The 27,504-nt window shown below is 35.3% G+C and overlaps 2 protein-coding genes across 2 annotated transcripts; one reads left to right on the top strand and one right to left on the bottom strand.

Annotated features, from left to right (window-relative positions):
- Positions 1 to 585: 585 nt before the first annotated feature.
- On the top strand, positions 586 to 10,660 carry LOC102042778 (transthyretin-like). Its single transcript, XM_031066611.1, has 4 exons — positions 586 to 654; positions 2,359 to 2,489; positions 5,049 to 5,184; positions 6,855 to 10,660. The coding sequence occupies exons 1-4, from the start codon at positions 586 to 588 to the stop codon at positions 6,960 to 6,962; spliced, it is 444 nt and encodes a 147-aa protein (XP_030922471.1). The 3' UTR covers positions 6,963 to 10,660.
- B4GALT6 (beta-1,4-galactosyltransferase 6) lies at positions 8,210 to 22,840 on the bottom strand. Its single transcript, XM_014312012.2, has 8 exons — positions 22,639 to 22,840; positions 22,169 to 22,282; positions 17,871 to 17,995; positions 17,253 to 17,369; positions 16,236 to 16,423; positions 13,933 to 14,055; positions 13,043 to 13,144; positions 8,210 to 11,798 (listed from the first exon to the last, which is right to left on the bottom strand). The coding sequence occupies exons 1-8, from the start codon at positions 22,823 to 22,825 to the stop codon at positions 11,651 to 11,653; spliced, it is 1,104 nt and encodes a 367-aa protein (XP_014167487.2). The 5' UTR covers positions 22,826 to 22,840; the 3' UTR covers positions 8,210 to 11,650.
- Positions 22,841 to 27,504: the final 4,664 nt, after the last annotated feature.

The following is a 27,504-nucleotide window of genomic DNA, read 5'->3' on the forward strand; positions in this document are numbered from 1 at the left end:
AGAAATTGGTGTGTAGGTATCTTGATGCCATGCTGAAAACCAAAAGTAATATCTTTTTCTTCCTAGGGAATGTGTAAGATAACAAAGTAGCCCACAAGTTATCCACATACATTTTATTAGAGGTGGGGAGGAGAGCGACCCAGAGAGAAATCTCTTAATATATGAGTATGGCTGACTCAGTTAAACCAAGCCATAACCATGGAGAATTTCTCACTGAAATTGCTGAGTTGACATAAAATTTGTATTTCTCTCAGGTATATACAGCAATTACTGCTCAATAAAAAGGGAAAAATAGAAAATAGACATTTCTTCGAAGAAAACTGACACAGCAGTTGAACTAGGCAACGTTCACAAGATTTCCACAGACAAGGTTCTAGAATAGAAAAGACTTATGTTCACAGACAAGGTTCATGTTTGTATGGGTTACTTATTTTCTCATTGTTTACTAAGTAAATAGTATGAATCTACGTGTTGAAAGTGATACGGATTTTCTGATAAGTAGCTTCATTTCAGAGGCCTTGATATAAAAATCACAGCTCCCACCATTTTCTGCTTGCTGACACAGACTTCCTAGTGGTAGGCAAAATGGCTTTTCATTCTGTATTTCTCGTTTTCTTAGGTGGCCTGGCACTTTGCTCTGAAGCTGCACCATTGGTAAGTGTCTAAGGACTGAAGTCCTTCTACTGATGTAGTCCCAATTCTTTTCTTTTATTGTTTTTTCATTATTATTTTGATTTTACAGTATGTACTGACTGTAGTTCTCTGCTATAACTCTTTTCTGATCCTTCTTTCTCCTTCTCTAGTGATTAGTGAGAGGACTTTATGGGTAGAGAAGTAGCACTTGTCATTAGACACAGCAACTACATGAAAAACAATGTAAAACAAGACAGGAAAAACTATTGTATTCACTAGACAAAAAAACTTGTGCATTCATAACATAATGAACAAGCTGTGTCATGTGGAATTTCATCTCCTGTTGCAAAATCCATGCTAGAGAAATCCATGCCTTCTCTAGACTTCTGCCTTACTGCTCTACCCACTACAACTTAATCCCATGTAAGTAAAGAGCAGAGCTAAAGTCAGGATTCTTTTTCCAGAGGGCTCATTTATCCCAGGAAAGCAAGCTAAAGACTCAGACACTTCTGCCTGAAATTCTCCCACAACAGCCTTGTCTCCCTCTCTCCTCAACTACTCATTTTTCCTCTCAACTCTGATCCTTGGGAAAATAGTATCTGACTAAGGCTGTTGAGGAATTAGGGTTTCATTGAACTCCCAGGGTGCAAAAGTCAGGAAAATCAACAGTGGCAGTGCAGCCCTTCTTGCCAAGGCCTTGTGAGTATCGCCATTGAGGAACCACCGCATTCCAGAAAGGGAGCATGGGGAATCTGGGCATACAGGCAGTATAGATACATGCTGACACATTGGTATGATACTAGTCAGGGTTCCTGGCCTGTGAAACATCCCAGATTGTAAGGAGCATGAAAGAGAGGGCTCTTAATTTTTAACCATCTACACCACAATTCATTTTACAATGATTAAATGGATATCAGTGACTGCTATTTTGATATCATCCCTGATTAGCACCTTCTACAAAGCTCTATTTTCTCACTCTTCATCTGCAGAATTGGGTAAGGTCAAAGCACTGATTTAATTCTATTTTTGAAAAGGTAAAACATCAGGCCATGGATGTATCAGGATGAAACTATAGCCATCCTGTGTTTGAAGGAAAGTTTTCCTCTCCTGTCTTTGTGTAGCTGCCAGGGTTCACAAATATGATTCAACACGCTGTTAGGAGTCTGTATGTGGTGCTTATCGCGTTTACAGCAGAACTGTAACTCTGTGGCAGAGTCTGTATGTGGTGCTTATCGTGTTTACAGCAGAACTGTAACTCTGTGGCAACAGAGATAGCTTTGTGGAACAGGGTACCAGAGGCTCTCAAATCCAGAAAGCTGTGCTCAAATTGCCAGTCCAAAATGCAGGGGAAGAGTTGGCAGATATTTAAACATTGTTACTACCTTCGAGGATGTAATTATTTTCTGTTGACACCACAATTTAGTTACAGCTTCATGCTGGAGATGATGCGTACTAAGCCATGCCAAAGAAGAAATAGAAATGTGGTCTCGCACCTGCAGTGCCTCCTTGGTGTACATGGCTAAATGCCCAACAGCTTCTGAAACCTTCCTTCCTGGCTCTACCATATCCAGCCCCCAGAAAGCTTCAGATTATGTTTCCTCAGTACACAGCAATATTCTCATGGAAAATATGGTCTGTACTGTAGATCTGAAGAATAATATTCCTTACTGTTTTATGATGCAATGTCACCCTTCTTGCAACATAAAAATTCTCTCCCTATTGCAGGACCCCCCTGATACCAAGCATCCTCTTTCTGTAAAAGTTGTGGATTCCGTCCGAGGAAGTCCAGCTCCAAATGTCGCAGTTAAATTATATAAAGGAGCTGCAGATGGATCTTGGGAACTGTTAAATTCACAGTAAGTCACACTAAAATAATGAGTGAAAGATGGGAAAGGCAATGGGAAGAGGACAAATAGTTGAAAGAGCAGTTCCACATTCTCTAAAGTGAGATGTCTGTTTTGCTCAGAGGAAAGAAAACATACAATTGAATTAACTTGCTGCAGAGTGTCTTCCAGTTTCAACTACAAAAATGGTTTTATAGTGGCTTACAAATCTTATGAACATGAGAAAGTATTTTAAGCTATCCCTTAATTCAGTCATCACTTCTCTTTAATTTCATTGCAAAGGTCTATATTACCTTTAAGTACCCAGCAATGAACTGCTGCATTGTTACCAGAAGTATCAGATAGACTCTTACATTTTGAAACCAAGACTCTTGTTGAGAATCCTACCTTTACTGGCCATTTTCCATCTTTCTAAATGGATTTTCATTTCTTACAACACCACAGTTTTAAAAATAAACTGTTTTGAACATATACCACATCATATTGGATAGCCTACTTTACTTCAAGATAAAGGACTTAGCCAAAAGGAGAAAATTTGGGGATAAATCTTTCTCACCTTCTCCCCCACAAAGAAGCAATCATGCTTCAAATAATAAAAAATAATCTCCAGATATATAAATATTGCCATGTCTTTTGAAAAACATAATTGTAGAATTTAAGCTGTGGATGACTTTTTTAAATTGCCCTCTATTTTAGTAAATATTAACACCTTAAAAAAAATAAAAAGCAATTTTTACTTAAAGTATAGCCTGAAATTAAATTGGAAAAATTCTTAGGGGATACACAGAATGAGCATTCTTTATTCACCAAGCAATATTCCACTTCCACACTAAGCTCCTCATGATAGTTGCAAAGTCTCACCTGAGACCTTCCCAGGTATGCTAACAGTTTATTACACTTTTAAAAAATAGTGAGAAAGGGCTCTCAGGCTGGCATAGCACATGAACTTCAACAGTGGAATCCTGGACTCAGATATTTTTCTATAAATTCCTGCAGAAACTGCTCAAATGCCTCTTGGGTGTCACGGAGCAGTGGGCTGGCACAAGCAGCACTGCTCTCATGTGTCCTTGAGAAATATAGGTACAGTGAAGGCCACACGTCCTTGTACAATGGGGGAAAACAATCTATTCATGTTGTCCTGCTTAAATTGCCTCACTCCCTCAAGTGAGAAGACAATTTCACACATATTCTATCGCTGTAAATGCGTGAAATTTTCCAGTAAGGGTGTTCAGTTCACTTATCTTCATTTCTGAGCTTAGAGACTCTATATAAAGATACTTATAACAGCTGGATGTTGATTGAAGTCTCAGAAACACATTTAACATTTGAAATAAGGAGCAAAGTAACCTCAAGATAAGGTAAGCAAAAGTCATGCTAATACTAAATCAACCTCTCCCACCTTGATAATTTGAAAATAACTGAATGCTAGCAAGACGTCCTGTAACAAATGTTCTCACTCAAAGATGCATTTGGTATTATCTGAAAAAGCTTATTAGACAAGTGACCAGTTATCTAGCAATGATCAATCTATGACAAAGGAAAAAAAAGAGACAATTGAATAGATATAAAACTTCTGATAACTGACTATGGAGCATCTTGTAAGGCATAAATGGTATCCTATACTTTATTTTCTAAGCTACATGAAAAAACAAATCAAGTATTGCACTGCGCAATGATATTATTTTTCTCTGCATGCCATTTGAATAAAATGTGTTCAGAAAAAAATTGGCAGCTAGAACAAAAGACAGTGGTCTTTACATACCAAAATCAGGCATTGGCAGCTCTGTTATTTGTGAATAACCTACCTAATAAAAAACCTCCTAGTATTACAAAACTTATTTCACAGAAAGGTGTTTCAAAAAAGGGATGTATCTGAGAGACTGCATTCAATATTGCTTCTGGACCCCAAAATGGGTTGGTGTTCAAAGATGTATGGTTTCATACCAGAACTAGGGCTTTAGATAACACTGATAGTATCTTCAAATCAAACAAAACTGTCCGTTTTGTTGAGGCGAGTACAAACCACAAGGAATTCCATGAGGCTTCACTGCTAGCTGACCTATGGTCGTTTCAAATAGTGGACCTCAAATTTCTAATAGCCAACTGTAAACAATATTTACACTGATAAAACTCAATGCATTTAAATAAGAAAGAAAACCATGGAAAAATCAGGACAGTTGACCCTACTTAGTTGCACATTGAGTGCATCATAGTGCTTCCATGTTGCTTGCAGCAGTGGTGAAGTTTTCCCTCTGAGTGGGTTCATTTAATTGAACTCCAAGACTCTGCCAAGAGTCTATGAACAATAATGCCAGTTTTTGGCTCGCCCCCAAACCATGCAGAGTTAATGAGATAGCAGGCAGCCATCTGCTGTGGTCACTGTGGAAGTAGCAAATGCCAAGATAAGCTCTGAGGCATCCATAATACAGATGGACATCAGCCATTCCAGATCAATAGAAGTATTCATCCTATTACTTAAGCCACACACAACTCAAGTTCAATTGCTAAAAACTACATCTTTCTCAGGCTTTTAACCAAACTATAAAAGTGTGTTCTTCTACTATTACACAGACAAACCAATGAAAAAGGAGGCCTCTCAGACCTTACAACAAAAGAACAATTTGTAGCAGGGTTATACAAGCTTGAGCTTGATACAGCCTCTTACTGGAAGAGTCTGGGCTTGAATCCCTTCCACCAACACGCTGATGTGAGTATTCCTTTTTTCCTCTACTTCTGTTGCAAAGAATAAAGATACTTAATATGTGTGGACTTCAGTTACTAACTGTGTATGTTGAACTTTATATTCAGTTTAAAATATTTTTACATTAACACTTTAAATCCACAGTCTCAAAGCTTTGTAGAAACACAGACAGAACCTAGTTACTAGCTCCCCAACAAGTCTCAAAGTTCCTCGATGCATTATTTATGGAGAGGAACTACTACCTCTACTTAAGCCCATGATTGTTTTTGTGATTATTCTAAGTGTTTGAGGGACAACAAGGGGAGTACTCTGTGAAGTCCCCTGGGAAAAGCATTGATCTGTCTTTTGGAGACAACAGTTTCATGGCTACAGACAAAGTTCATAATTTAGATTGTTAAAGAAACAAAAGTAGGTACTACGTTCTGGATGCTTGGAGCCCCAGTTTACCACAGAAAAAAGAAAAAAAGGTGCCTCTTTAATTTACCTGGGGCAAATAAACTGGTTAGAGGAAGGTGTTCCAAACCAGGTGCTGCTGAGGGATTTGGGGACTGTCTCCTTCCCATCAAAGCATTAGTGCTTTCCTATGACCTTTCAGTAGCAGCAGCTCTGTATTAGTTTGTTGGACTGTGAGAGATCTGCTTAGCTGTTCCTTATCTCTGTGAAGAAAAGGTGGCTAACGCTTGGATTAAATTCTCTGTCTTCCAACAAATGAAACATGACATTCTTATACTAGACAATAATGAAGGCTAGAAGGCTAGGTAGCCTTGCCTTCTGTGGGAACTGAAATAAAAAAGGGAAGCAAGATTTACAGCATGTAAGTGAATTGATTGTACATCAAGATAAAGGTTGACTGGAAATTAATTTAATCTACAGTGCCTTCTTTCTTAAAAATAAGCCTCAGTAGGGAACACATTTTGCTCAGTTCACTGGTTGTTTCATATGCATCTTTTTTATTAATGTTGAAAGGAGCACAAGCTGTGCATCACAGAATGCTATTAAACTGTCTATTTTAAAAGCTGACACCTCTCATCTCACAACACAAAATCATGTATTATGTGGAATAAGAAATCGAAGGACAGGATGTGCTGGTCAGGGAGATGTTAATAGGGCTGTGGTAAATCATTCATATGTAAGGTTATTATCATGCTGTGGCCAAATAACTAATGCAGTCTTTCTCTAACTACTAGATTTTGTATCAGAACTAAAGAAACTCATTGTTTTATATTCTGGCCTAATGATAGCTAGTGCAGCACTGTTTAATTCTGCTCCTTGAAGTAAAGAACATGGTAAGAGTAACAAAAGCATTCCAACACTTGAAAGAACGGGCAAATGGGCTAGCTTTTTTTTTTAATAAAGAAAATCAATGGGGTTCATGGAAGACCTTCATAGGGAAACAAGAAAAAAAGTCTTGTTGTTATTTATGAGTACCAACAAGGAAATGCCAATTTGGATAATAAATAAATTGAATAAAGTCTTAAATAATGTGACATTTATACTTTTAATAAAGGGAATTTAACCAGCGGAAAAACTGTGTGTTACAAGCAGTCACACTTCAGAGTGAGAATATTTCTGAAGTCTCATGTGAAGTTACATACAATGATCACAATGGTTCCATCTAGGCTTTTATCTAGAGACCACTTCTCATTTTGTCTCATATTTGTTTTTTCTTTTTCCAGGTGGTGTTCACAGCTAATGATGCTGGTAATCGGCGTTACAAGATTGCTGTTGTGCTCAGTCCCTTCTCTTACTCAACCACAGCAGTAGTTAGCGAGCCAGTGGAATAAAAGCTGACATTAAGCATGAAAATTCAGTTGTGTAAATTAAAAATTCCATAAATGATAAGAACTTAGTATCTGAATGTATCAACAGCTTCAGATTTCATAGTAAATCACTAACAGTAAGTTTTTTATTCACTTTGTTAACTTTAGGAAGAAAGTGTATTGACTTTGTTTTCAAATAGTCTTCTGAATTGAAGTATTCTGCATTTCTGTATTGTTAGTATTGCCCTTCTGAATAAAAGTTTAGGATTTGAAAAAAACACATTAACCTCAGGAAAAAAATGCATTGAAATCCCATTATTGGGACTCGGAGAATAAAGCAGTCTTCTGTGAAGTTGAGAAACTAAATTCTTCTTGCAAAGGAATTGAACTAAACTCATCTGTGAAAGGTGTCTCATGAAAAGCAAGCAGACGGAAAATACAGTCCACCACTACCATCTCCTATGTTTTATTAATGAAGCTCACAACAGATGAAGTCACATGGGATTACTCACTCAGGGCCTCACATAATTATCAAGATAAACTCACCTCTCAATTCTGATTTTGGAGACATAGAAGTGAAAGCAGGTAAAGGTGACAGAATAGCAGAACAGCATTTACAGATGCTAAGCAGGTTACAGATACTTAAAATGCCTTCTTTCCTGTTTTCCAATATATCATAACTCGTGACATTTTCAAGGACAGACCAGAAGCCTGTGTTTTAGAAAAGCATATCACTTGAAGAAGCTTATTCATGCATTTGCAGAAAATTCTGCAAATACTTTCCCAAGTTAAAGTACTCCCCAGAATTACTTGCATACCTCAAACCATCAGACATTTTCATAATAGCTGTAAAATGCAAACAAAAATAAGGATAACTGATGAATCCCGAGAAACTGTTTCCTATTTAATGCCATGAGAAATATGGATTAATCCTTCTATTCCCATTCTAGTAATTCCTATATAGGGTAGAACCATTAGGGGATTCAACAGAAGAACAACCCTGTCTTGGAAAAGTATGCAAAAAGGTTGAGTCACTTAGACTAATAAAACCCAAAGCTGAAAGCCTATAAATACAAAGAAAGGGAAAATGGCCTGCTAGCCTAAGGCTTGATCCCATCACAGCCTAACCTGATGAATTTGGACAGGTGTGTCCTTTCTTTTTGCTGTTACTTTGGGGTACTAAGCACTAGAAAAATGAGCATTTTTGTCTAGAAACAAAACACAAAGATAATATCTTTTCCATAGAATCTCAGAATAAACAAACCAACACAATCTTTAGAACATTATATTTCATAAAAGACAATGATAAAAAAGTACAAACATTTTCATGAACAACAAAAAAACCCAAAACTATGATAGTACACAGGAAATTCCCAGCATTTGTTTCAGTGCATTTTTTCATTGAGCCTATCTTACATACCTCTACAAATAAAATAATCTTAAGTACACTTCCGCTTGCTGATATGCAATGGATCCTTTCAATTTTTTTAAACAGCTGGCTCATTAGTAACCCACTACAACAATTAGTAAACATAACAATAGAAAAATAGAGTGGCAAGATCCAAGAAAAAGGACATTTTGCACCTGCTTTTCAACACACTGCCTATTTGAAAAATTGACTTTATATTTTATATTCTCCTACTTAAATTTGAAATATAGAAAATGGGTTTGAGAGTATCTTAGCATATTAACCAGATTCTACTTTTAATAGTTCTGTAATGTTTTTACTTGCTAATTTGCAAGACCTTCAGAATCTTGTAAAATACTTCCTTCTTCTTCTCCCTCCATGTTCACTCCTTGAAGACATCCCTTATTTGCCTTGTCAGCAATTCAAAAGCCAATGTGATTGGCTTCTCTCTACATTTTACAAGAACCATGAAATTATCAAAAGGAATGTGCACAACTCTTAGTTCTGCATCGTATTTATTCTGTTTGAAGGCACTGTCTATGTTAAAATTCACTACAGAAGAGTACTGAGTTCAGACAGGTAGTATACAAACACTATTTTGATGTAATTTAAGATGGCAACTTCTAAAACTTCCCAACAAAGTGATAAAAGGTATTTAGGGAAGAGTGTTGGTCAACAATTCATAATTTAACATCCATCATTTTGGGGCACCAAAATGCAAAATTTTTAAGAACTCAGCTATATGTCACAATCCATTCATATACTGGTTTAATTCACATTTTTCTAGGACCATACATGATCAATCACTTAAAGCTGTAAAGTTATATTAGTTCAGCCACAGCATATGTGTAATATAGTATGTATATAAGTATATATACATATATATGCATTAGATTTTTTTAAAATTGCACACAAATTTCACAGAATGCCTAAGAAATGGGAACAAAAGCATGCTTCAGAAAACAGTACAGACCTACAATACCAAACGATGTTTCATAACTGTAGGTGTGAAATTGTAGGTACACCTGTACTGAAAACCAGAAATCAGTTCAAAATCACATGAGGGATTTAAAAATTTATTCAACTGTTCTTAGAGAACTGTATTAGTCTGCTATGAAATAAGACATTTTTTTTTAAAGATAATAATTGTTCCTACAGTGTATTATCTCGGCTTTCTCCATATGCTTCAGAATGTTCTATACACCTAGTTATAGAAAAATCTATCAGGAGGTGAGCAAACCACTTAAGCATGCTTTTGAAGGATGTTTTCTTCATTTTATGCTTTTAGTTATTTTCATTGTATTACATCATTCCTAAAGCATATTAGATTAACTGGTAGATATTAAGGTAATTCCGGTATGGTATAAAATATCCCTTACAATTGTTCTCAACTACTAAGTTAAATAATAATATTTCTACTAAATATTTGGGATGCCTACAGCTAAGCTCATAACATTACTGAAGGATGGCTAAGGGCAAAATTTGCTGCTGGGATGCCAAAGAAATAAAAGGTGTTTATGGCAAAAAAACTTAAAATATAAAAAGCACCACACCATCTGCGGCAGCAATTTAAGAAATCAACATATAGTAATGACTTAAAAGTTAGGATTCTTTGTCAACACTCTTACAGAACACTCTATGGATAAACAATCCCTATTATATATACTGCTTTCCATTCTTTATGGAAGCAGAAGTCAGTCTTTGGTTCCTAAAGAGTTAGTAACTGTGACAAACAAAACAGTTTAGTATATCTTGTTCACTGTATTTGCATTAACATAGAAATTAAATGACCTGGTCCTTTTCCTTTGTATTAACAAGGGATGTAAAAAAATATTAGTAAAGATAATAATGCTTAGCAGTGGGATACTTTTAGGTAGCATAACATTACAAGCAAAGAGAAAATAAGAAGATAAGGAGAGAGGCTAGTTACTCATACATTTAACACCACAAAAATAGAGAAACAGACAGGACCAATCCTTAGCGGGACTGTGCAACCTCAATCTCATTGACAGTCATCGACTTGAGGATCCTCAGTGCATCATAGAAGCACTCAGCACTCTACCAGAATAGGCCCTTAAATAGCTATATTTAATAATATATTATGAGTGGAATTTTAAAAAGCACTTGAGATTGGCCTGCTTTCTGTTCTGCTTACGTCATCACCATCCTCATCAGCAGAACAGCACGACCAACACCGTGCTTCTGAGAATCCCACACTGTAAGCATTTCAACTATCAGAATTATGTTTTATTATTCTCTTAAAAATCTAACTTTAATATTCTTCCAATGAAGACACATTTTTGGCTCTTCTGATTTTGGAGGAATAAAAGTGCTGTTTACTAGAATTAAAAACAAACAAACAAACAAAAAAAAGAACAATACCAAAATACTGTACGCACCCAGACACATCATTTTAGGCATTAAAATCCCTGACATTGACACTAGTGGCACACTTGGATACAGTTAAGAGTTCCTGTAGATCATAATATGCAACAACTGCAAGATTTTCTGTAATACACATGCAATATGCATATAAATATGATTCAGATGGCAGGCAGGGTATCATACAATTTTGCTGGCAATAAATAAAATCAAAAGCTTTCTTTCTAGCAGGTTCATATAAGAATTTGATTTTTCTAAATAGATATGCAGAAGGCCTAGAGCTCAAAACTAGTATAACAGTTTACAGTCATAGCTGGCCAACAATTAGTATTTCCTTCATTTCACATAAGGTATAACCTTTTTATAAGCATACTTACATTTTACACTTGTTCTTTCATGCTAATAAAAACATTCCTATAGAATTCAAACAAGAACACACTCAAATACATACTGAAGCATAAAATATTGAACAATTGAAAAGCAATGTACACACATTAATTTACATCACATATTTACAAAACACATTTTAAAAAGAAACAAAAGCATTCATTTAAATATGAGGAGGGGCAGTTTAGTATAAAAAAATCCTGGAAGAGGCCTCTGTCCTTACTTCCAGAGAAGCTACAAGTCTGTTTCTGCAGTTTAAATAGCTGAGTAGTTAAGATAGAGAGTGTGAAGAATGAAGGCTTGAACAGTAGTCTCATGCTGTAAACATCTGAGTGGTAGCTGCTGGCTTTTCTTTCAGATCAAAACGCATGGTACATACAATCACTTCTCATCCCAAATATGCATCATCATCTGTTGGTCAAAAAACTCTAATTCTAAGCTGTTGTTTGTTGGTTTTGTTTTGTTTTACAGTGTTTATCAGTAGCTTCCAGTGTTAAAAGTTTAGTCTGGTAGGATTCTTGCCAATCCACTTCCATCAATAGTCTCTAACAGGAGCAAGTTCTGGTAGGAGATTAACAGTTATATTTTTATACAATCTACTGACAAATATTTTAGGAGTATATACTAAATTGTTCAACCCATCAATATACTGACGTTCTCTGGAATACCTCAGAAGTTTGTATCTGCAGAAGGAGTTGGAAGAAGAAAAATGAGAAAGATTTGCAAGAAACAATTCAGTTGATGTTAGACATGATACTGTGACAGTCATTTAATTTTCAAGTATACCTTAAATTCTGAAACTACTTTTCAGACCCTTGAAATTACCAAATAACCTACCTTAGGTTTAAAAACAAGCTTTTAAAGATTTTTAATACAATTAAAGTTTATGGTCACATATACAAGTTAACATTAGGACTAAATAACAAAGGAAGCATTCAATACGTAAGCTTCTCATGGTCCCAAACGAAACAGATTTTTAAAGATTATTCAATTTCTTCATTTTTTTTGCTATAAAATTCAACTAAGGAGTTCAAGGAAGATTTAGGAATCTTCACTATTCTTCATTATACATTTAAATGTCTGAAATTATTTTCATTTCACTCTTGAGACTTCTGCATTTGCAAACATCTAAATCTGAGGTGACTGAAAAAAAAAGTTCTCCTCCCCCTGATTATCCATATATACATTTTCATGTCCTATAACTGATTTACTTATCTCTACTGTGCATGTATATGATTTTATTCATAATTCAAAACTATGAATAAAAGAGAAAAAATATGTTCCCAGAAAAAGATGACAGAACTGAACAATATTTCTAGTTGCCTGAAAACACTTATCATAAACCCTTTATTTTGTGTTTCACCTTCTAAATTTTATGTGCAGTTCATCTGCTGCATTCTGTTTTCTATTCCATTCCAGGGCAGCCAGAACCTACTGGCCAGTTTAAGTGTTTTGTATCTTTGTAGCAAAAGAAAGGAACCCCAAAAGAAAAGGTTTAAATCAATGTATGCAGGAAATGAGAAGACCTGTATCTCCAAAAATAATGAAATATGAGCGAAGAAACCAATCCTTGAGGACTTCTAAAGTAATTTTTCAGGCAGGAGTTCTTTGCCCTAGTGGCACTGCTTCCTTCTGCAAAATATCCAAAATAGCCAACTAATGGAGCCCTGCCAGCACTAATGCCCAAATTATTATGGAACAACAACATTATGGATCAAAGGTTATGATGATAATATCTTCCGACATGCAAATTTAGTCTCTCTCATAGTTAAATAAAAAAACATAACGTATTTAAGAAAATACAAATTTTAGCACCAAAGAGGAAATAACACTGATAAGAACTGACTGCTTATTCATATGTGTGGATGCAAGAAAAAAATTTTACATCTTTAGCTGCAGTATTTGATTATTTCTCTGTTTTTCTTACCGTCCTAAAAACTGGACTTCTCCTCTGTGATGATGAGGAATGGATTTGTACTTCCCTAAATCACCTTCTGGTCTTGTTACATTGTATCCAGCATAGTGAACCCTGCAGTATAACACATAAACATTTGTAAAAACGTCTTCTTACAACTTGTCATACAAGTTAAAGTGAAAAATACACATCAAATATTTTACAGCTAAGTCTCGATGTTCACTGACATTCCCTTCCTAAAAAAACCCGCAACACTCCAAACTCAACAACTAAAAAAGTTGGCAAAACAAAGCGCAAAATAATAATAATAATTTCATATTTAATATTTCCTGCTTGTTGCAGCATAAAAGCATGGAAATAGCAAGAAAAAAGTATAAAAACAAACTTGTCCTTTAAAAGATATCTCTTTATATATAAACTGATGCAGACATTTGCAACAGCTCTGTTAGAACAGTTTAGACTCATTCACTGTGAGCAGTTGGCAATGCCATGAGCAGGGCTGTCTGTTGTCCACTCTGGGATTATCAAAATACTTACAAATTAACCTGTCTCTCAAGCACTGCCCCTAAGACATGAAATTCATGCTTACACTACATGTCTGTGGGGTGGTATTTCATAATGCTAGCAGTAAGAGTGATGCAATGTGCTTAGTATGGTTACCTCTTGTTCTATCTGTTGTCCAAGACCTAGATCTTTAAAAACTACCAGTTGTCCCCAGGCCAAGAAAAAAGAACATCATACTTTTTTCTTCAAATGGTATATTCTGATATTTCTGAAACAAACTATGTAGAACTGGTCCATTTAAAACAAATTACAAAAATGTAACAAGTGTCAGAACAAAAAGCACCTAATTGGTCTCAAGGGGTGGATGCTACAGAAAGACCTAAGCAGTTAAAGCTCACCTGTTCCAAAGATCATCATCTTCTCCGCCCCATCCCCAAAAGGCATTTGGAAAACCATTGATCTTCTTGAATTGTTCCACTGTGAGGCCACTTACACCACCAAAGAATTCATTGTATGGAAGGCTGGAAACAAAAGACAAATTCTATATTGTTAGCTGAACTTTGATAGGCAGGCCTCTCTTTTAACAATACCTTTCCAAAAAAGCAAGAGCCCCAAGCTAGGGACATGACCAGAGGCTGAATGTATTCACCAAGGGAAACTGATTCATGGATTGCCAGCATTAAGTAACATACAACAAGCCGAACAAAAGGTTTGCAGTAGCGTCTGATTTGCATAAAAGGTGCTTCTAAACTGTAGCTGCAATTAGTATTACGCATATGAAACAAAAGCATACCAGGAATTTCAGATGACTGATTTAGACCCATAGTTGAAGCGTTAAGTGAAGCCCTCAAACTATTTATGTTGACACTATTTAACTGAAAAACCCCTCTTTAACCTGCCAAAATATTACAAATCAGTAATGCATTAATTAAATAATTTCAATTTATTACTATATTCTACAAAACTGTTAAAACTTGAGAGAAACAGTTAAACAGTACATATTAAACAGTGAATAGCATGCTGATTTTAAAAAATCATTTTCCAGTTTTTAAAAGATAAACTTTTGAATCAAAAGGATCTACAGGCTTCCCTGTCAGTAAGCAAAGGTATTTGCTAACACATATAATTAAGCAATAAGCAGTTGGCCAACATGAACAGCCTATCTATATAACATACCCAGACAATGTGATTTCTAGTCCTCCAAACACTGCCAATCTAAAAAAAACTTAAAACATTTAAGTATCTATATTTACTTCCATCAATATTAACTTGCACCCTTAACCCAGAAGCTGCTACAGTAAAGTAGTTTTCTTTCAGAAGCAGCGCACAATAAAACAAAAGTCTCTCAGGAGACACTTCCAAATCTGGAACCTTCAAGGAGTTAAGACCATCTACAAAAAGATTTACTTAGGACCCAATTGCCACATTAAATAACTGCATAATGCAAGGGGAAAGAAAACAGAAATAGACAATCATGTAATTTCTGATCTCTGTGGAAACACAATATTCAAACAAATCTTAATAGCATGTGGAGAAGGTTGCAATTATATTTGCCTTTCAACATGTAACTGAAAGAGCAGGTGTTTTAACCCTCTCCTGCCTCTCAAAAAACTCCACATACATACCTCCAAAATAGCCAACAAAAAAAATATTGCCAACCCAAAACCAGACCACCAACCAAAACCAACTGAAATATGACAGTTAATGGGACTTTTTGAAATTTATTTATTTTTTGTTTTATAAATCTAGTTTTGTTTATACAAAATTTATCAATTTTGTAATTACTTACCTATTTAGACATTATATAAATGCATTAAGTGCTTTATAAGTACATACAAAGATAGAAGAAATCTCCTATTTATTCATAGGTGCTAATTTATTTATTTTTAAATACACATGAAATCTTTAAACATTAAACTGATGATTGGTGACAACCTGAAGTCCAGACACAGAGCCATGGTTTCAAAGCATTGCTTTTCATTTGTTAGTTGACCAGGTTGTTAAGTAGATTAATTTCACAAATAAAGTCGAGGATAGGAAACACATACATGTAGCGAGCAATAAGCTACAGCTTCCTGTGAAGTGATTCCAAGAATGTCATGAGATAGCAGAGTGTTAAGAAGCAAGTGGCACATCATTAATGTAAACTGACAGAAGAGAAAGAGGTAAGAAAAGTGCAGGTCCCAGTACCTTCATCAAATGTCAGTAGAGACTGAGAGACAACATACTACAAAATGGTCTAGCAGTAAGAAAATCTTCAGTTTAAAAAGGAGTATGAAACAGAAATTAAGTGTGCATTTATCAGAAAATAAAGACACTATTCCTGTGATATTTTGCTGCAGATTATCTGCTTTTCTTTGGTAACAACCAGTAGAAGTGTTTATGTAGCCAGAAATCACTTCTAGTAAGTTAGGTAAGATTTTCCCCCTTGACATACAAAGCCTTTTTTTTTGAGACCAACATCATTGCAACAAGCTCAACATTGAAAATCATAAATATTATCTTGTAATTAGTAACACATCAAATGTAGAAACTAAATTCATTTAGTTTCTTCATTTAGACTGCTCATTTCTGTAAATAGCATAGTAGGAGGCTGCTTTGTTGTTTTCACCTACTGTGTATATATATAGAGTCACAAAATTCATACTTTTAAATATTTCTGAGTATTTAAGAAATAATGTGAATAAAACCATTTACTTACATGTACATGTACTTGTCCAGCTTTGCTGCAAAATGGCGTGGCATTTCTCCACATCCATAGTAATTTCTGTCATTTTCAGGTAAGTGATCCACATCATGGAATATTATGCAGTCCCAGACAGCATCCTTCATAGCCTCTTTGAAGCCAACATTAAAGAGCATTGCACGATTAAAAGGTTGTGTACCTGTCTTCACACAGAAAACAAAGGAGACATTGTAAAAATCAAGAGGAGACAAAAACTTCCATACTATGAGAAAAAACATACTCTAACACACACACAGACACAAAAAACTGACAGTGATGCCTCTTTTGACCAGCAGCCCATACTAGGTTGCCTGCACCCAAGGATGGGGTTTGCCCTCCTGGCTGCCAGGGCACACATTGCTGAGTCCTGTGAGCCAGAAGTGAGCCTGGCTCCTGCTGCCAAACAGCACCCCCAGATCCCTTTGGGCAGGGCTGCTCTCCAGGCACTCATTCCTCTCCCAGTTTACACTTGTGCCTGGCTTTACTCCATCCTAGGTGCAGAGTCCAGCATTTTGACATATTAAATTTCATCCCATTAATCACTGCCCAGTGCTCCAATTTATCTAGAACCCTCTGCAAGGCATCCCATCCTTTAAAAGTCAACCACAACCTTCCAGCTGGATATTATCAGGAACTTGCTGACGGTGCATTCAGCTCCTACATCCAGTGAATGTAAGGCCCTGGAATTGAGCCCTGAGGAACACTGCTGCTGACCTACTTTTTTTGCCTTGAAAACCTACAACTACAATAGATTCTAAGAAGCATCTTATTACTTCTATATTACCTTATATAGGCTATATTTGAAGAAAAGCATTGTGTATGTGGCCACTGCTCAAGATGAGGAATGGAAATAGAGCTTTACTTTTTCATTTAAAGGAGTAGAAGAATAGGGTAACAATTTTTAAATTCTGGATTCATCCAAACCTTGGTAAGAATATCAAACCCCTTTTAGTAAGGAATCTTCAAAGTCACTTTTCAAGTAGATGCTGTTACCTGTTCAACAACATAGAAGGCAAATTCCAGCCGCTGCTTCTGCAACATGGGTATCAGATGACGGAAAAAAATTGGAAGATGCTCGTGACGATTCCGAAAAGGAATAAGGATAGCCACCTTCAAAAAAACAAAAAAAAATCCATTATATCAGCATTTTAAAATTTTAATTTTTCAATACAGATCAAGTTTCCCATGATTTTTCAACTTTTATATTTAAATTGGCTCAGTGTTTTACATGTTGGTTCCCCCTAGAAAAGTGTGCTGAAAATTTGCTCAAATAATTAAGAAAAAAAATTTGAGTAAAATGCAAATAAGATTTTCCTTTTATGTTCACTTGCTTCTAGTTATACTTCAAGCAACAGACACATAGGACAGATTTGCATCCTCCATCCATATGATGAAATGTTTAGTAACTACAGGTAATGAACCTTTAAAAGTTCTTGATGATTCATTTCAAATTTTTCTCCTAGCAGAAGTTTCCTCTTGAGCACAGACGGCATACTACAAATAATATAAGATACTACATATATAGCACCAAAGACTGAGTGCTTGCAATGGTAAATTATTCTCATATACCAACAAGAAAAAATAAACCAAAATAGAAAATCAGCATCTAACCTTCCACCGTGGCTTACAGTCATTTGGTTTCCAGTGTCCTCCTGGTTTAATGTCTAAATCTTTTGAAAACAGTTGCTGAATTTCATCAAAACTAATTTCACTCATATTAACATCAATAAGGCCTCCTAAAGAGAGGAAAAAAAACTTACATATTAATTTCAATTAAGAAAATTGACCTAATGCTACAAGGAATATAACGGACAAATGGCATCAGAAATTTGTAGTTACACTACCTACAGAAAAAAAGAAACTATTTATACTATCCTCCTAATCTTTAATTCTTACAGAATGAAGTTTTAGTGTTTCCAAAACCAAACATTCCTTCCATAAAACCTATAAACAAAATACTCATTTCAAAGGACACAGAACAAGCAAAGTAATTTAAATTCTGCATCTCTTACAGAAAATTTGGGCTGCCTTTCATTTCAAGTACCACTGTTAACAATTCTACATCTACTCCAATTCTGGGTGCCTTTCTGCTCCACTTCCACATTAAAGGAAAATGTATCATCACTGCACTCAACAAACTTCCTCAATTTAATTTTTAGATTATAGGCACATTTCATGTAGAGTCTTCATCCACTAATTCACCACTATTTGCTTCAAAGCAATTCATAGCAAGGGACTGGATGTGAGAATTACTATTGGTAGAACTAATGACCCCAATGGGAAAAGCATTTGCAAAAGGCATGAAAGTGAAATTCAGTAAGTTAGTGAATAAAGACCACAATACAATTTGAAAAAAAATCAGCTTAGTACCTACTATGAGAAAATATTAACATTAGTTGACAGCTGAAAGTTGTCAGTCTTTAGCTTATGCATGTGTAAAATTTCAACACTGGAAATAATGATTCATAGGAAATACCCTCAAAAGCAATAGAAAGAAGCAAGAAAATCTGGGGAGAAAACTAATGTAATACTCATTAGCCAGAAGTTCAAGTTTTTCTTTTGCAACTACTACACTCTAAATCATCACATAAAAATCTTGCAAGAACTTTCTGGCAAACAACATAAAATATTATTCTTATTTTTGTCTACAAAGTTAAGTGCTTTGGTGAGAGATGGTTTATATTCAGTCCAAAAATCACTCAATTTTCTCCCATGTGTCCATACACAAAAGATCCTATTCATGCCAAATAGATCATTTGTGTCACCAAATTAACTAGTTATGTAAATCTTTTGAAAATATTGAAATTTTTGGAACAAACTACAAAATAGAATTGGAATAACTATCATTTTCAGAAGAATGTAGAAGATACTGCAAGGGCTATTTTAGTTTGGGATATGATTAAATATAGTACTACTTGCAAATGAAGAAGGCAACCTTTTTTAATGTAAAATCATAGGTGAAAAATTATCAACAATAGTACACTATGGAACTATTTCAAGAGAAGATTTAAAGATACCCATATTAATGTAATTATTTTAGGAAAAAAGGAAACCTGGCAGTTGCTAAAAAACCTGTATAGATAGACACTAGAATAAGCTAGTCCTACAGAGATTTAAATAAAAATTTTTAAATAATTAAAAATAAAAATAATTATTTTAAAATAAGCTTAGATTATCATAATGGCTGTATCCGAAACTCTTCAATAACCCAAAAAAGAAATCTTATGAAATATAGAATCAAGGTCAATCAACAAAGGACTAGTATATAAACATGTACAAAATAAATTTTTAAAAATTAAAAACTAAATTTAAAAAAATCAATTTCAACTAGCAAGAGACAGAAAAGCAACAAGAGCCTTTCAGTTCAAATACAGAATCTAAAAGAAACATAAAGATAAATAAAGGTCAATTACTACACCAGAAAGGGAAGGAAATAGCACATGATGTGATTCAGATACCTCAGTATTCTGAGAAAAGTTCAGATGTGATCAGATGACTACAGAGTTTAAATTAGAAAGAAACATCAAATGGTAGAACAGTATTTAGATGAAGCCTTTCGATAAGGGTGCTTCTAACTCCATGGGACATGATGAAATTCCATCCAGAATGTTTAAAAAGAAGCTATAGTAAAACCTGAAGTATTGGTACTATCAAAAGCACACAGGAGATGAGTGACTAGAAATCAGCATTTTTTCCCCTGTCACTGGTGGGGGCAGGAGAAAGCATCTCTGTAAATAACTGCACTTATTATTCACTAGTTCCACCACTGTCTAGCAGGCTGCAATAAAACATATTTATACAACCCACAAAATAAGAAAGCTGAGAAAGCAAAAAACATTTTGAAGAAGAAAATCAGGGAAAAATTAATTCAACAAATGAGGTAGACACAGAAACCAATAAAGTAAAATTCATTTAAAATAATAAAGGATGGTTTCTTACTGAAGGAAAAATGAAGTGTGCACGACAAAACAAGCAATATCTGGCTATGCTGCCAGGTCGTTTTACAGTTCATAATGGATTGCACATTAATAGGAGCCAACACAATGTAATTGTACAAAACCAGAAAATCTCATCCTGGAATGTATTAACTGCTGCTGTGTGAAAAAAAAAAAAAAAAAGAAGTTTTCCAAAACTAATTTGTTTTGTAACTAGGATTTAAGCCTGTTATGATGCTTTAGAAAGAAATCAAATTAAAGGCAGTCTACAGTGCAAAAAATTCAAGAATGACAAGAGCTTTAGAAACTATGCAGTCTAGAAAGGTTGGGATTATCAGTTTATCTCCAAAGGAACAGACAGACAGATTCTTGTACTGCTCTATCTCGAAGAAAAGGTGTTTTGCTTACAAATTACAACAGCACTGCCCAACAAATGGGTTATAACCTGTTCTACTGAGTCATACAACAAAGGCAATAGCTGTTCCTATTTTAAGAGCTTATGTACTTATGTACTAAAATCAAATATGATTTTACCACACTCCTTTCATTATATAAATTTGACAAGCTGATGCAAAGAAGAAAAGATGACTTCTATAATAACCTTAGACTAATTAAAACATGTCAAAATATACAAATCTCTTTCTTGCCTGGCTATCTCACACTTCCTACAACATTTCATTAAATTAAAAGATCTTCAGAGTTGCTTTATTTAAATTATAATTAGAAAGAGAGATGATGATTAAAAAGGCATACATGGAAACCAAAAAGGGAAACACATATCCCTTGGTTGAAAAGCAACTTATTCAGTGACTTATTCTCTATTAAAATTATTATTTCTCTACTAAATTAAACAGGATAGAAGAAGTACAGAGCAATTACTAACAAAAAAAACACCACCAACAAAAAAAAAGATGGTAAAAGCAGAGCAGCAACAAGGAGACCTATAGAGAAATTACTGGTAGAATTACTTAGTTTTGAACTAATCTGCCAGAATTCCAACTGCCAGATACCCTGAAAGTGACATTAAAAATACTAATTATATACATTTTTCAATCAGCAAAAACATCACATCTTGTTTCTCTGATTATCCAGATTTGCCATTTCCTGAACTTTTTATGTTTCTAAAAGTAGCTAAAAAATTTGCTATTGAAATAATTTGGTTTTATTTCTTTAGATGTTCAATAATATCCAAAAAGGTGATTTTGAAAGTCAAACCCTATGTCTGGAGGAAAAGAGGTTGAAATAAGGATATTATCATACCATGGGGTTAATTACTACCTGGCTTAAGACAGTTTTCTATATGATTGAGTTTCATAAGCAACAGCAACTGATCTATACTTTTGGCTCCCTGCCTGTATATTTAAAATATAAAACAAAGCTTAGAATCTGACATTCTTGAGAAGAAACACAGGTAACATGCACTGTTTCTGTTTTCTTCAACAGATAAACTCAGTGGAGATAAAAAAAATATTATCATGGAATCTAGATTAGCCTAATAAAATCCACTCTTTTTCTTTGAAGAAAAATTGATCAGATTTCAGTTCAGCTGCCAGCAACATTTTTTGGTATGATATGGATCTGAACTGCTATATTAGATATTTAATTAATTGCTCATGCTGAATGACAGCCCACAGATTAAACCATGTATCTAAAAGACAAGAGGTTAGAATTCTGGAATGCATTACAAATTACTTCAGAAACCATGTGACATTTTCTCTCTTACAAATCAGTAGTTCAATTATTTGATTTCAAATTAGTAAAGGTGATTAATAAAGAGACCAAAACTTCAGTAACACATTAGTTACAGGTAAACTTCTGCTAAGCATCATTGTGCATCATCAGATGTATTTTATTCATTAATTTCTGTTATATACTTAGACTCCTTACAATTATATTTTATATTAAAATAACTGTGTTTTGTTTAGAATACAATTTAATTTACTAGATAAACATTAAGGTCACTTTAAAACTTACTCATGTAAGGCAGTTTCTCTGGACAAGGCTGGTAAGGAGAGTAGGTGAAGTTCTCTGGAAGATACATTGTTGTTTGAGCAACACAGTCACTAGAATTGTTACCTTCGGGATAATCTTAAAAAGAAGAATTGATTTTTGTAAAAACCTATGTTACCCACTGAAATTGTAACTCATCATCATGCAGGTGAGAGCATTAATTTTTAGTTAACAAATTCCTAGCAGCATGATTTTAAAAGCATTTTATTACTCTAGAGGAATAGTAGCGAAATACAAGTATCTTTGTTACAGCTAATACAAATATTTCCTACTGAAGTGAGCTGATAAATAGTAACTATTTGACCCTGACTCCAATTTCAGAGAAGTAGCATTTGGGTCTAAGTTTTCACAATCAAGCTGTGTCATTAATGATTGGCTTTTTTAAAAAATTGAAAAAAGAGGTCTTTTAAAAAATACATTAAAAATATTCTTACCTGTGCCATTCAGTGTAGTATTTTTGTTAGTGTACAGTCTTATCATGTGTCCTATTGTTTTTACATTTTCTCTCAACATTATACCACGAGCTTGCACCATAAAGAGATACGTGTTTGCTGATAAAACAAAAAAGCAATTTTGAATTTGTATTGAAATATTGTATTTCCAAATTATTCTAACATACATCTACAATGTGTTCAACATTTTTTACTGTGTCTGAATCCATGGTCAGTGAACAATAGTTTTTTGAGATGAAGGTACACACAGTAAAAACTAACAGCAACAACAGAAAAGAATAAAATTGAAAAGAATAAAATTGATTAAAAACCATGGCTCTATTCAAACTCAAAAACTATAGACTATCAATACACATTTTATATGACACTTCCATTTCTCTTTAACTAACAAAAAGCAACTGAGAGTGACAAGAAAATTTAATTTACCAATAAAATATTTTCATATGTAGATACATGTCTCATATATAGATCTTCAAAAAATAATTGAAATATAGGACAAAAAAAGTCTAGAAAATCTTTTAAACCCATACAATGGTTCCTTTTTCACTCACTAGTTAACACAACTTCCAGTCAAAATTCACTGTTTATTCATTCATTCCAAACAGCTGCTTTGTTATACAACTGTTACAAATCTCTGCCAATCTCAAAGTATTAATGTTTTATAATTATACATGAAATATTTATTATAGGCATCAAGAGTGAGTAAATCAACATTCTGAGTAATTAAGTGACTCAGTAACAACAACAGCACGAAATATTTCTCTGTCTCAATCTTGCACCCAAAGCCCCAAATACGATCTCAAGACACTTCTTGGTATTCAACAGAAGTTAGTAAGGTAGAAATGAAGCTGCATTTATATGTGAGTGAGCAAATGCCTACCCCCAGGACTCAAAGAGCTAAAAAAATATTGCAAAGGGAAGGACAAATGTCCCTTACAGAAGGTAGCAAAGAGGGTCAAAGGGATCATCTGTCACTTCACCTACATTAAGCATCCAGTTGTCTGGGGAATATTTGCCTCCCTGTAACTAGTAACCACCCTAACAACAAAAAAAAATGCTCTGCACCTTTGGGGGCAAGAACTAAACATACCAGGGATGAAAAATAAGTAAAGAGATTAAAGAACAGTTAGAAAATTATCTCAGGAACTCCATCAGATGACCCAACACCCGTGGCATGACACAAGTAACTCCAGATCAACCAAGAACTTATAGCCCGACACAGAGAGTCCAGAGCTACAGAGAGCTGCATATGAGGGACTGGGGGCATTTCCAGAGGAAAACACAGTGATAATTCCACCACTTTAGCAAACAATACTACCAACACCCACACAGATAAAAAACCAGCTTAATCTTTCAAGGAATAGTATTTCTAACTCCTACAATAATATCTTAATTTTTAAATGAATGAATGGGGAGGGCTGTCCTGGCTTTCAAATAACTCCTCATTAAAACAAGGAATATTGACAGCTAAAAGAGATGCTCTGAACATGTCAGGTGCCATGCATGGCATGAAATTCTCAAACCCTTGGCCAGCATGACTAACTGCATGGCTTAACAAGAGTTTACATGAGTGTAAACGTGTTTACAGCTGCTACAATCCAGAAGTTGTCTCAACACTTTCTGGCCACCAAAACAGAAGCAAAACAAAACAAAAAAGCTACAACCTTGGCCTGACAACAAATAGGAAATACGAGAAGAAAGATTCTTACCAGGATTCAAGACAACAGATAACATTCAAATTTCCTTACACAAAAATTACACAAAAACTTCTCAAAATTTTAACCCAATTCATGTAAAGTAACGCACTGTGGTTTCAATTGTTTCATTCCACTTGCAGTTTTCCATTCAGATACTGGAATTACAGAATCACAGAATTTCTACGTTGGAAGAGACCTTTAAGATCATCAAGTCCAACCCATCTTCTAACGCCTCAACTAGATCATGGAACCAATTTTTGGGGTGTCTCTGCTAAGCATTTCAAGGAATCTGTACAATTAATTAATTCATATATGAAGTTACCTACTCAAGAAACCTCCTCCTTTTGGAATCAAAATAAAGGCATTTTGATCTGTTCCTCCAAGAACAATTATTTACCTTCAAACAAACAATATCAAAATTCAAGGTTTATCTGAAAGTAAAACCATGTGTATATTTACCAAAAATTCTTAAATAACAAAAAATTTCTCTCTTCAAACTTTAATATATTTTAAATTGGTATCATCTTTTCTCCCAAATAAGTTTTTTTTTCTCCCACAGGTACAGCTCTTCTCTTCAATATCTTCCTATTTCAACACTAAAATAAAGCGGGTTTTTTTAATATAAATCCGTTAGTAAATACTGACTTTGGAGTTAATATCTGGAAGACTGTGTGCTTTATTCTTGTTTTTAATGTGATACCAAAAGCTAAAATCACTTGAATTTTTAACTCTGCAGAAGGTTTATAGAGCTTTCAGCAGGTTTATAGAAGGATAATTCACATAAACCAGGTGTGGTAGGTTGATGTGGCTAACAGCTAAGACGCCACTATGTTACTTGCTCGCTTCCCTGGAATTAATGAAGGAAACAATAAAAAGGGCAAAAGTCTTAGGAACTTGAGATGGTAAAGAACTGAGAGTAAGAATTTTCAAACAAGTCCACAACAAAACCAAGAGGCCATGTAAATGTTCTCAATTTTTATGAGAACTGTTATTGTAGTCCAGATAATGTAGACATAAACCTTGGAAAAACAAAATTTTCTGCAAAAGCACCTATACCTTCCCTTTATTTACACCTTCTGACACAGAGGAGAAAATTTGGACAAACACACAAGACCTTTGTGAAAGTTAGAAAAGGCATTTGTCTCAAAAATAGACATAATGAAAAGACATAATTGAAAAAAACCCAACCAGGTAAAGCCTGCTGCCACCTTCACTTAAGTATGCAAGAGCTGCTCTTGCTGCCAGGAAGATCCAACCTTGCCATGTTTTTATCAAGTAATTCTTGTAGTCTACCTCTTCCTTCTTGCTGAGCTGCTTGTCAACTCACTATCCAACTTTACAGAAATACAACAGGAATTAATCAGGAATGAAACACTGTCCTTTCTGAGCAGCCTTTTTCCCACTGCCTGGCTCTCCAGCACAATCACAGTTACAAGGAGTTCAGATCTCCTCAGTTCATTCCACCATCATTCAGCAGCTGCTTAGGTAGCAGCAGATGCTTGAGCAGCCAAATAATTACATCAGAAGCTAAAACATCAGGCAAAAATCAAAATATTAATTTAGTCCTAAAAACAAATCTCATCTACTGGTACAGGTTTGTTGGCAAAGAGTGCAGTTCACGTGTCACACCAGCCAGCAGCAACAGCAACAAAGTATTCAACCCACACAGGCCAAAACAGCAACAGAGAAATGCAGCTTTTCTTCCAGTGTGGTGGAGGATGACTGACAGCAGAAGACAGCCAGATAAAATTCCAGAAGGTTCCTGGTATGCCGTGATGGCAACTTCCTGCCACAAGTGCCAGAGTCAGTGAGGGGAAGTGATCTGCAGAACCTCATACTTACCAAGGAGGAGGGATTCACTGGGGACATGAAGATCAAAGACAGCCTTAGCTGCAGAGATCATGAGATGGTGGAGTTCAGGATCCATGGGGCAGGAAGACACAAAAGAAAGTTCACAATCCTGGACTTCAAGAGAGTAGACTTTGAGACTTTGGCCTCTTCAAATACCTGAGTGGTGGAGTCCCATGGGATAAAGCCCTCAAGTGAAGATAGGGGCAAGAAAGCTGGGTAATATTCAGGAATAATATCCTTTAAGCTTACAAGAGATCCATGTCAACAACTATGAAGACAGGTAAAATGCCAGGAGGCCTGCATGGATGAACAAGGACCTCCTGTAAAAAAAACCAAACGCAAAAATAATTCAGTGGGAGGAAGTAATCTCAGGGAATGCAGGAGGAATACAGAAAAAATACCTGAGCATCCAGGGATGCAGTCAGGAAAGCTAAAGCCCAAATGGAACTGAGTCTGGCCAGGGATGTCAAAGACAACAAGAAGCATTTCTGTGGAAGAGTAGTTACTTGACAAAAGTCATGTAGACGTGGTCCAGGTGGCTGAAGAGCTTGGAAAATCCCAAACTCAGCTAATCTGAAGCTATGGATGTAGCAAGGCCACTGTATCCTTGAGCATAGATACGGCGGGTAATCAAAGCATGAGAAAAAGAGAATGTAATTCTTAAAGAATGTAAACACAAGGTGGAGCTGACATTTACAGAATAACCAATAGATTGCTTAGGTTACAGAATATGCATTAGCTTATTATCTTACTGTATAAAAGTCTGATGCTCTAATCAATAAAGGAAGCTTGCTGATCCCTCATATTGAGAGCCTAAGCTTTCCCTCGCCATGACAAATGGCTCGACATAACACATTTCCATAAGTACAAAGGTGATAAGAAGAAAACTGAGGAAAACATGTACTCATTGCTCAGTGAGAAAGACACACAGATAAGAAGTCTGCAATACTGAGTGTCACCTTTTCTCAGTCGTTATTAACAAGACCACTCTGCAGAAAGTCCAACTCCCTGAGACCAGTCTGGAGCTAGGAAGTTGTCCTCTTGCCCTTGGTGAAAGAATTAAGCAAACGGGGCACAGGTTAAGTCCGTGGGCCCTTATGGGGTGTACCAAGTGCTCAGGGAGGTGGCAGATGTCATTGCATAGCCACTCCTGACCATCTTTGATCAATCATAATGAGTGGAAGAAATGCCTGTGGACTAGAGGAATGCAAATGTCTCTCCTAGCTTCAAGAAGGAAGACCCGGAGAAGTACAGGCTGATCAGCTTCAGCTTGATCCCAGGGAAGGTGTTGGAGCAGCTA

The sequence above is a fragment of the Geospiza fortis genome, unplaced genomic scaffold (assembly GCF_000277835.1).
Source record: "Geospiza fortis unplaced genomic scaffold, GeoFor_1.0 scaffold53, whole genome shotgun sequence".
NCBI classification, from domain to species: Eukaryota; Metazoa; Chordata; class Aves; order Passeriformes; family Thraupidae; genus Geospiza; species Geospiza fortis.